The 11,790-nt window shown below is 50.6% G+C and overlaps 1 protein-coding gene across 1 annotated transcript; it reads left to right on the top strand.

Annotated features, from left to right (window-relative positions):
- Positions 1-2,492: 2,492 nt before the first annotated feature.
- Positions 2,493-3,020, top strand: LOC137815691 (uncharacterized). Its single transcript, XM_068618804.1, has one exon. The coding sequence runs from the start codon at positions 2,493-2,495 to the stop codon at positions 3,018-3,020; it is 528 nt and encodes a 175-aa protein (XP_068474905.1).
- The last annotated feature ends 8,770 nt before the right edge of the window (positions 3,021-11,790 follow it).

Here is an 11,790-nt window from a genome sequence, read left to right as displayed (position 1 = left end):
TCGTCTTTAGTTGTCGTTTACGCTTCCAAAAATCATTTGAAAAACCCTTAAACCCATTTCATTTCTACTGTTCCATCACCTCTTTGCCTTCTCAAACGCTCTGAGTTTCTTCTGCAAAAAACCCACGAAGCTCTTCAACCTTCTGATTCCTCAACTTCTTCAGCGTTCGTCTGATCATCAAAAGGTACCCCCTTTACTTCTTCTGTTGAGTTTTCCTGCATTTTAACCGGTTCGCATCATCCATTAACTGCCTGGTGCATACGCTGTGGGTTGTTTCTTCTGCTTCTCCCTTCTGGTAACTTAGGGTTTCGTCTCCATTACAACGAACTTTCGTTCGTTCGTTTCTGATCTTTCTTTTACGATCGAGTCAGCCTTTGCAACCTTCGCTCACCTTCCCCTTTCTTTTTCCTTTGCAGTTTCCGCGATGGCTCGTTCAAAGATCACCCCGAATCCTCCTCCCTCATCACGAAACCCTCCATCTCAAGCTCGTAACCCCCCGCGAGCACCTGGTGCTTCCTCCTCCCAGGCTGAGAGGCCTGCAACCTTTCGCCCCAACCCGGCTCAGGCTACCCCACCGGTCGCCGGAGGAGCCTCCATCCCTACCCCAGATTACAAGGAGCTATACCCCTGGGCCACTTCGACTTTGCTGAAGGAAACTTCCTCGGTAAATTCTGCTGGGGCGGTTCTTCGATTGAAGAAAGGGGACGAACCCCACCTGTCGTTCCACAAGGAGCACGATGATAGGCTGATGGTGCTACCTTGCCCCCCCAATGTGCCAGTTTGCGCCGACGACAAAGGGAACAACGGCGGGTTGTTCTGCTTTGTATACACCACCATATTCAAGAAGATGAAACTTAGGTTTCCCTTCACTCGTTTTGAAAGGGAGCTACTAACTGAGCTCGACATCGCCGCCGCCCAGCTTCATCCCAACAGCTGGGCATTCGTGCGGGCATTTCAGATCATGTGCGCACATCTGGGACTGCCAGCGTCGGTGGACGTTTTCCTTTTCCTCTTTGAAGCTAAGCATCCAGGAGATCGCCTTTGGGTGAGTCTGAACGGGATTGCTGGGAGGTCGATCCTCTCTATCTTCCAGCAATCCTACAAGGATTGGAAAGGCAAATTTGTCCAAGTGCGCCCAAACGACCAGGACGCCTCGCTGCTGGACGGCTTTCCCTTGTACTGGGTAAACAAGGGAAATAAAGAATCCAAAGGAAGCTTCAGGAGGCCAAGAAGCCCTGACAGCATGGGCGCTTTGGACAAAGATCTGTGCCTCTTCTGGAAGAGCGTGGCAGATGCTAACATCACCTTCCTCACCACTGCTCTCATCTCCTTCGAGTTCTTCGAAGATCAACTCGAGACTCGCATAGGTTAGTGTTTATCTCAACGCTTAAGCCTTTGCCTTGCGTTGTACCTCTGTTAACTGTTACTGGACGCCTTGCTTGTTGTGCACAAGACTTTGAGTTTTATTTTCTGTATCACCTGTTTGCCTCATTTGCATACTTATTCATGTATTTATCCTTGTTTCTGAGCTGACCTGTACACCTTCGTATTATGCAGACCTCATGTTGGGCAAAGGAAAATTAGCTGAATTGAGGGCGCTCGCCCGAGCCCATGGGTTGGCATCGGGCTCCCAGACTGTGCCCAACTCGGTGGTGGAGATCGCCGCCGCTCAGGGCAGATCGCCCCCCAAAGGCCCAGCTCCTTCCGAGGCTCTGCCCGCCCAACAGCGCAAGAAGCTCATCCTCAGGAAGCCTAAGAGGAAAACCCCTCAGGTGGTTCATGAGGACGAAGAAGAAGACGATGAGGCAACTGAAGATGGCCTCATCACCAAAAGAAAGAGGGTGGCGCCTTCTTCACCACCTGCTCCACCTCCTCCTCCAACATCAACACCGCCTTCTCCGCCAGCTCCACCTCCAACACTGCCTCCTCCTCCAGCTCCCACATCGCCAGTCCAAGCAGTTCCCTTGGCAGCTGCTTTTCCCGTGGTTGAGGCTGCTGAGCCCAACTTCATGGAGAACCCCCCGAGCGCCTCCACGCCATACGTATCTGCTGGAGGGGGTCCTCCTTCAAACGCCTCAACTGCGGAAGCTGCACTAGGCGGGGACGAAGGTGCTCATAACTCACCTATTATCATCTCCGAGTCCCCCTCGTCGCCACCTCGCCAAGAAGCTCCACCTCTCCAACCAATTCAAGAAGGTGGTGGCGAGAACCAGCAACAGGCTCCCCCAGTGCTTCCACAAGCAAACCTCTCCCTCGTGGTCAAGAGAGTGTGGGAACCCTTCTCAGCAAAACTCAAGATGATGGCAGAGGATTTTCCCTCCATCATATCACAAGCTGTGGAGAGTTCCAGCAAGAAACTCCAGGATGACATCTCCGTGCTCCAAGAGGAGAACCGCCTGATAAGGATCGAGGCGGAGAAGTTGTCCTGCAACCTAATGCTGGCGGAGATCGACCATTCGCGAGTAGAGGATGCTATGAGCACCGAACTGCGGATGGCGCGTAAGGAGGCCACCGATCTACGCCATAAGGTGCAGCTCTTAGCTCAAGAGAAGATCGAGCTGGAGAGCAAGCTGGTCCCCTACCGTCTCAAGGTGGCCGACCTGGAAGCGTCGATCAAAGCCGATGCAGCCAAGGTAGAAAACCTTGAGAAGAGGTCAGTAGATAGGGAGGTCTTCCTGGGAAAGGTTGAAAAAGAGAGAGACGACACCATGGCCAAACTTGTCGAGGTCAAAGAGGAAAAAGAAGGGATCGCCGCAGAGCTGGTCCAAGCGCAGGCGGAGAACAAGAGGGTTACTGAAGACCTTCTTCAAGCTCGGGAGAGGGCTAAAGAACTAAAACAGCAGAACGAGGGGCTCAAGAAGCAGATTGAAGAACTCGAGCTGAGCTCTGCCCAAATCCTCGCTGCTGGGTTTGACGCCGCCCTGGAGCAGTTCGCCTGCCAATACCCTGACTTGGATCTTTCCATGGTGTCGCTGAACAATGAAGTGGTGAACTGGAAGATCATTCCTTCTGAAGACTAGCTGATTCCCTCCATCCACTTATTCCTCAGTTTCTCTCTTTCACAATTTACTTGCAAAAAATTTCCTCCCTTGTATATGCAATTTGAACCGATATACTTATGTTATGACATTTCCCGTCTCTGTACATAATCCCTTTGTTAACTTTTATTTTCCTTGTACAAATCTCTTAGACGAAAGAGTCTTAGCAACTTCGTGAGCGCAATTGTATACTAACTGCTCCAAACCATTAAATTTCGAACGATAACATTCTAACAACTTGCGATCTTAAGGTAACGAACCTCAGCGCGAAATCACCTTTCAAATAACAAGCTTCAACCCAACTAATAACTTAAACACAGCTCACCTGATCTGCCTTATCAAAACGGGCCTTGGCTTCTGCCACTGCTTGACTTTCTCCTGGTCGCCAAAGAGTCTTGGCGATACCAGCATCCTCTTGCTTTCACAACTTGGCCATTATTCCCTCATCTAGGGGTAGAGGCGCCTTTCGGATCCTCCTCTACTTCCCCTGACCTTCAGAGTGCCAAGCCAGATAGCTAAGCGTTCTCTTCGAACCTACCTTAGTTATCCTTTAAACTTCTTCCACCCTCTACACCGTACCTGAACTCGCTCGAGACGAGAAGGATTTTATCTTGCCTGAACTCGCTTGACGGCGAGAAGGTCTTTAACTCGCCTGAACTCGCTCATCGGCGAGAAGGTCTTTAACTCGTGCCTCTACATTGCCCCAGGGGTTACATCTTCTCTCCCCCAGAAACACTGAGGACTTTTCACTGGTGCCTCTACATTGCCTCAGAGGTTACATCTTCTCCCCTCTAGAAGCACTGAGGACTTTTTACTGGTGCCTCTACATTGCCTCAGAGGTTACATCTTTTCCCCTCTGGAAGCACTGAGGACTTTTTATTCTAACTCGCCTGCGCTCGCTCGTCGGCGAGGAGGTCTTTATCTTTTTCTCGCCTCAGAACGCGCGAGGGCGTTGAGGTCTTTATCTGGTGCCTCCGATCGCCTAAAGACGATGAGGACTTTAAACTTTAATTGGTGCCGCCAATCGCCGAAAACGATGGGGACTTAGAAGCTTTTTTAGAAAGCATGCGACATAACTTCAAAACTCGCCTTAAATCACGTATAAGCGACAAGGTCTTTTTCAAAACTTTCACTATAACGACAGGTATGCAATCTAAAACAACTTTAAGCTTCGAAAACTTTTCTTTATTGGGTGGCGTCATTAAAAACCCTCCTTAGGGAAAAAAGAGTGCCCCCTTCAAACTGTTTTAACAGAAAGCTTCGCAAACTCTATACGTTCGTTTTTACTTACAACGCTTTTAACTGTAATATAACTTGAGGTGCGTGGCGTTCCAAGTGCGAGGAATCGCCCCTCCTTCCAGCGTTTCTAAGCGGTAGGCGCCGTTCCCGAGCGCCTCGGTTATCCTGAACGGTCCCGTCCACTTAGGCGACAGCTTGTTCTCCATCTCGTACTGGTGGGCCTTCCTCATCACCAGGTCGCCTTCTCTAAACTGCCTTGGCATCACCTTCGAGTTATACCTTCGTTAAATCCTTCTTTTCACCGCCTCAGCCTTCACTCTCGCCTCCTCCCTGACCTCATCCAGCAAATCCAGATTCAGCCTTCTTTCCTCATTCGAGTCTTCTGCTACAAAGTTCTGGAACCTCGACGAGCTTTCTTGGATTTCTACTGGAATCATCGCGTTGCATCCATAGACCAGGCTGAAAGGGGTCTCATGGGTTCCTAACTGCTCGGTGGTGTGGTACGCCCAAACTATACGGGGCACCTCTTCAGCCCAACTTCCTTTGGCTTTCTCGAGCCTTCTCTTCAAACCTCTTAGCAATACCCGATTGGCTGACTCTACTTGGCCATTCGTTTGAGGGTGCTCGACAGATGCAAACACTTGTTGAATTCCCACCCCTTCGCACAGCTTCTTCAACAGGTGACTTGCAAACTGGGTTCCGTTATCTGACACCAGGCGTTTGGGCACACCAAACCAGCACACGATGTTCTTCCACACAAAGCTCTCGATCTTGTGCGCGGTGATCTGGGCCACTGGCTCTGCTTCGATCCACTTGGTGAAATACTCAATCGCCACCACCAGGTACTTCATCTGCCTGATCGCCAATGGAAAGGGTCCCAGAATATCGATCCCCCATGTGTGAAACGACCAAGGGCTGTAAATCGATTTCAACTCCTCGGGGGGCGCCTTGTGCCAATCGGCGTGTTTCTGACACTGCTTGCAACACTGTGCGTACTTCTTGCAGTCTTCTCTCATCGTATGCCAATAGTAACCTGCACGGAGGGTTCTTGCGGCTAGAGCTCGACCCCCGACGTGGCTCCCGCAAATCCCTTCATGGAGCTCGGCCATGATTCTTGTACATCTCTCTCCGTGCACACATTCCAGGAGTGGGTGTGTGAACCCAAACCTATACAGCTCGCCATCAATCATTGTGAACTTGCTAGAATTCTTCTTTATCTTCCTAGCCTCCGTCGGATCTAGCGGGAGAAGGCCATCTGCCAGGCATCGCTTGTACTGTGTTACCCAGGTGTCTGGCTCATGGGTCGCGTAGACCTGCGTTATGTTCACCTTCTCTCCCCGACACGCTCTTATTCTTGGCGACCTCAAGGTCTCCTGAGTCAAAGACCTGTGACTCCTCGCCGCTTTCTCCGTCGATTTGCTTATCTGAAGAACCAGGTGATCTGCCACAAATGCTCTGGGCGTCTTCAGGGTTTCTTGGATCACCGTCCTCTGCCTACCCCCCTTGCCTGAACTGGCGAGCTTGGCTAGCAAGTCAGCTCGGGCATTCTGCTCTCTGGGCACATGCACCACTTCAAAGGAGACAAAGGAACTCTTCAATTCCTGCACATACTCCAGGTAAGCCGCCATTTGTGGATCTTTAGCCTGGAACTCGATTGTTACTTGTCCCGTGACCAACAGTGAGTCACTCTTAGCCATCAACACCCTAGCCCCCATCTCCTTGGCCAGCAAGATTCCGGCGATCAGCGCCTCATACTCTGCTTGGTTGTTGTTGGCTTTGAAGGCAAACCTCAGGGATTGTTCAATCAGCACGCCGTTGGGCCCTTCCAAGATGACTCCTGCACCGCTACCCTGCTGGTTCGACGATCCGTCCACGGAGAGGACCCAACGAAAGTCATCCCCCTCCACTCGTGTCGATTCAGATGAGAGCTCAACCACGAAATCCGCGAAGATCTGTCCCTTAATCGGACCTCGGGGCTCATACTTAATATCGAACTCCGACAGCTCCACCGCCCACTTCACCATCCTCCCGGCGACGTCGGGCTTCTTCAGGACCTTCTGGATGGGCAAGTCGGTCATCACCAGTATCGTGAAGCTGTGGAAATAGTGGCGTAACCTTCTCGCCGAAAAAACTACTGTTAGGGCAGCTTTCTCCAAGGCTTGATATCTTACTTCCGGGCCCTGCAGCACCTTACTAACAAAATAAATAGGCTTTTGAGCCCGATCTTGGTCTTGGGCGAGCACCGCACTCACCGCCCTCTCAGTCACAGCGAAATACAACCTGAGAGGGGTCCCCACCAGCGGTTTGCACAAAACCGGCGGGCTCGCCAGGTACTACTTAAGCTTGACGAAGGCCTCTTCACACTCCTTCGTCCAGGTAAACTTGTTGTTCCGCCTTAAACACTGAAAATACGGATGGCCCTTCTCCCCGCTGGCTGACACAAAGCGAGACAGGGCGGCCATCCGACCTGTAAGCTGCTGCACTTCCTTCACGGTGGCCGGGCTCCTCATCGCCAAGATGGCAGCACACTTATCAGGGTTGGCTTCTATTCCTCTTTCAGTCAAAAGGAACCCCAAAAACTTCCCAGCCTCCACGCCGAAGATGCACTTCTCAGGATTCAGCTTTAACCTGAACTTGGCGATCGTAGTAAACAATTCCTCCAAGTCCGCAACGTGCTTGCTCTTCTCCGGCGAGGTCACGACCATGTCATCTACGTAGGCTTGCACATTCCTTCCCAGCATTGGTGCAAGTACCCGATCCATCAACCTCTGGTACGTGGCCCCCGCGTTCTTCAGCCCAAATGGCATCACCTTGTAGCAGTAGCACGATCTCTCGGTCATGAAGGCAGTCTTCTCTTCGTCCATGGGATGCATCTTTATCTGGTTGTACCCCGAGAAGGCATCCAGAAAACTCAGCAACTTACACCCTGCAGCACTGCCAACCAGGGCGTCTATGCTCGGCAAAGGATACGAATCCTTTGGGCAGACCTTGTTCAGATCGGTGAAATCGACGCACATGCGCCATTTCCCATTGCTCTTCTTTACCAGCACGACATTAGCTAGCCACTCAGGGTACTGGACTTCCCTAATATGGCCTGCAGCGAGGAGCTTCTGCGTTTCATCCCTGATCGTCTGCCTTCTCTCCTCGTTGAATTTCCTCCTCCTCTGTCGTACTGGTCTGACCTGGTTGTCCATCGCCAAATGATGGCATAAGAAGTCGGGATCAATCCCGGGCATGTCCGAGGCGGACCATGCGAACGCATCCAGATGCCGCTCTATCACCTTGGCGATCTGGTCCTGGAGCTCAGCCTCCAGAGATCTTCCTAGCTTGAAGATCTTTCCCCCGATCTTCCTTTCGAGCCACTGCTCGACGGGTTTCGGTCTGGTCTCTCTGGCGATCACCGCCCTGGCGATTCCCAGCTCCCTCGCTTCCTCAGGGCGATTCCTCGCCTCCTCTTCCTCTAGACCGGTGTTCCCCTCCCCCAGCTCAGCATCCACCATCACCACGTCACTTCCGGCGGTCTCCTCCATTACCGTCGGCCTGGGCTTCACACCGGGAGGCGGGGTGGTTGTCACGTAACTCACGGACCTCTTGTTCTTCAGGCTATTTTCATAGCACTTCTTTGTTTCTTTCTAGTCGGATTTGATGGTGATCACCACCCCCTCCATAGATGACAGCTTTACCTTCATGTGCCGGGTCGAGGGTATAGCGCCTATTCTGTTGAGCGTGGGTCTTCCCAACAGAATGTTGTATGCTGAAGGAGCGTTCACGACAAGGTACTTGATTTTCTCTGTTCTCGAGCCCGCCTCATCCGTAAACGTAGTCCTCAACTCAATATACCCCCTGACCTCCACCTGATCACCAGCGAAGCCATACAAGCACCCTCCATAGGGCCTCAGCTGGTCAAGGGGTAGCTCCAACTGCGTGAAAGTCAGCCAGAACATCACGTCCGCCGAGCTTCCTTGGTCCACCAGAACCCTGTGGACCTTCCTTCCCGCCGTAATCAGCGATATTACTATGGGGTTGTTGTCGTGAGGCACAACGTCCCGAAGATCTCGCTTTGTGAACGTAATGTCCACATCCGGCGAGTGGTCCTCAAACATATCCACCGTCATCACAGACCTCGCATACCTCTTCCTCTGTGACGCGGTGCATCCACCACCCGAGAAACCTCCTGCAATGGTGTGGATCTCTCCGTGGGTGGGCATCTCATGCTGCTGAGCCTCACCACCTGCTGGTTGGGAGCTCGACGCGCCCCCCGTCCTTCTATCCAGCAAGTAATCATTTAGGAACCCGCTCTTGACCAGATCGTCGAGCTGGTATCCTAAAGCCAAGCATGAGTCCACGGTGTGGCCAAAGCCCTGGTGGAACTCGCACCAGGCGTCTGGCTTTGGTCCCAACACCTTGTCGCCCACCTTCTCGGGCACCTTCAGCCTAGCTGATATATTGGGAATGGCGATCAGGTCCGCCAATCCCATGACAAACTTGTGCTTCGGCGGGCGATTGTACTCCCGGCGTGCTGGTTGAGGGCGCCCTGGGCCCCTGCCCTTGTTCTTCCTTGGATCATAAGGATGGCGAGTCCTCTGATCCCTCTTGGCCGCCGCTGTCTCCAGCACCCTCTGTGGCTGGATCCTGGTTTGGGCACGTGGCCTAGCAGGAGCCACGCTTCCTCTCTTCTCGGCGACCTCACTTTCATCGGCGATGTGGGCCACCGCAAGTCGCCTGACCTCAGCAAATGTGGCGGGGTGAGCCCTGATCAATGCCTCGCAGAATGGTCCCGGCAGCACGCCCTTCTTGAACGCGTAGACCAGCATTTCTTCGTCTTTGGCTGGCGAGCGGACCATCTGCGCCCCAAAACGATTCAGGTAGTCCCTGAGGGACTCTCCCTGATACTGCCTTATGTCGAACAAATCATAAGACACCCTGGGCGGTGCCTTGTTCACGATGTACTGCTCGACGAAGATCTTCGAAAACTGTTGGAAGTTGGTTATGTGACCTGTAGGCAGGCTCACAAACCATTCCAGCGCCGTCCCCTGGAGTGTGCTCACGAACATCTTACAATACACAGCATCTGACCCTCCTGAAAACATCATCTGCGTATGGAACGTGGTGAGATGTGCCTCAAGGTCTTCCACACCGGTAAAAACAGCCTTCACAGGTACCACACTGGCGGGGATAGGCGTGTCTGTAATCGCTTGAGCGAAAGGCATGGGAAAAACGCGAGGCGGCGTCGACGGCGCGACCTCTTCAGTGACTGGGCGCCCTCGCTGCTCCTGAAGAGCTTGGCGCAATTCTTCAGTAACTCTGCTGAGCTCTTCATTCCTGGCCTGAGAGGCGACCAGGTCCACGTGCATTTTTGCCTGCTCTATGCGCGAGGCTTCCACATTCGCCTGCAGCGAACGCATGATTTCCACCATCTGCGCCATAGTCATGGCGCCTTCAGCAGCAACGGGCGCAACTGGACTTGAACGGTTGCTTCTCATCTTTCTCATGAAAACTTGACAAACCACAGAGAGCGATGAACAACACCTTCTTCAGCGACGATCGATTCAGCGATCAATCGGTCAGAAACTCGCGAAACTTCGAAAAACCTCAAGAACACACCTCAACAGAAAACCTTCACAGAAACTCACAACTCCACCAAGAACCAACGCTTCTTCCACGAAAATCCAAACGATCAACAGAACTCAGATCTCACCGATTAAAACTCGCGTAAGCAGCAGAAAATCTCACCTCACCGAACAAAAACTCAAACGAACGGTGGAAAATGGTTGCACCAGCACACAACCAAACAGAAACCGCAGAAACCTCCAAGAACTCACGCTGTGGATGGGAACAGGTTTTACACGGCCCCACGGTAGGCGCCTGATGATCCTGCCTGTTGACCAGAACGCTGGAGCCTTGCCTCGTCAAACTTGGATCGACTTCTGCACCATGTTAGCCTCCGTCTTTCACTGTGATTCACCTCAAGAACCTGCAAAAGACAGAACGGCGCCGCTGCGGCCGATCACGCTCCGACGCCCAAGTCAGCGACTAAACCACCAATTACTAAGAGAAAAACTCAAAGACTCTAAAGGAACCGTGCAAAGTTCTCTCTCAGCGTACTCTCGTTCTCGCAGTTGTAAAGAAGCAATCTAAACGCGTGCGTACCTCAAAGTTCGTTGGAAACTCTTATATACCTGGGCACTTTCTCTCTCCTGGCAGTTACACATCTGGACACGTGGCTCGCATCCAGCTGTACACGTGCTATCATCTGGAGCATCCTTGACTTGGGCGCCACTTCTTACTCTTCAGGATTTTGGCTAAGTTACTTATGCATGACACAACTCAGTGCATAATTGCCTTGGAGCGTGATCTCTTCTGGGTGGCGAGTTCGGGTGCCTTCGTACACACCTTCCCTGTGGTCTCGCCGGCCGCCTTCATGATCTACTCTTCTTGCTTCACCGTGTACGTTCAAGGGGGCCATCTCCCGAGCTCATCCTCTGGCCCGCTGGGAAAGGCTATCTGACTTCATCTTTGGCGATGTCCCTGTTTCGGCGATCTCTGATCACTTGGTCGCCCGGGTTCACATCTGGCGACTTCATCTTCAACCTGGTCACCGCCGGTTTAGGTATGCTGGAGCTCGGATCACGCCAACTTAATAACTGGCGACTACACGAGCCCCCCGACTTCCTTCCCTTCCGCCAGCCAGGTGTCCCATCAACACGCCTATACAATAGCTTGATGCCACGTCATTACTTCCGACTACCAGGGCGGTACACTTACACTACAAGAAAATAATGAAATAGAAACCAATTTTTAGAGACCAAAATAATTAGTTACAATAGTAACTAAATTAGAGACCATTTTAGAAACTAAAAAAATTGGTTTCTAAATTAGTTTCTATTATTGTTAAATAGTTTCTAAATTGGTATCTAATTAGCTACCAAGGTTTTAACTACCAATTATTTAGATTCTAAATTTGGTAGCAAAAACTTTGGTTGCTAATTAGATACCAATTTAGAAACCATTTAACAATAATGGAAACTAATTTAGAAACAAAAAATTTATTTAGTCCCTAAAATGGTCTCTAATTTAGTCAGTATAACAACAAATTGTTTTTTGTCTCTAAAATTAGTTTTTATTTCATGATTTTATTGTAGTGTTAGTTGATTAATAAATTCTTATAAAATCTTATTGTAGGACTTGATTGAGGAGTTTAGAATATTAAAGATAACTATAATAGATAAACGAAAAAAATATAAAGAACTTAAAATGGAGAGTAAGAAGATAAGGTAGAAATTTGTATAGTGGTTTATTTATATTCAAATCTACATCTAGTTTCAATAACCACAATTTAATTGGTATTGATTTACTATCTTAACAAAAAAAATTGATTACCAAACTCCACATTTAAAACATGCTATAACTCAATATGTACCAAGATTCTTGAAAACTTATAAAGAATACCACAAGACCATGTAAAAATCTACTACATGAAGATGCCAATTTTAGGTGTAGTGAAAATTAAATT

The sequence above is a fragment of the Phaseolus vulgaris genome, chromosome 1 (genome assembly GCF_000499845.2).
Source record: "Phaseolus vulgaris cultivar G19833 chromosome 1, P. vulgaris v2.0, whole genome shotgun sequence".
Taxonomy (NCBI): Eukaryota; Viridiplantae; Streptophyta; class Magnoliopsida; order Fabales; family Fabaceae; genus Phaseolus; species Phaseolus vulgaris.
This window is presented reverse-complemented; position numbering and strand designations above follow the sequence as displayed.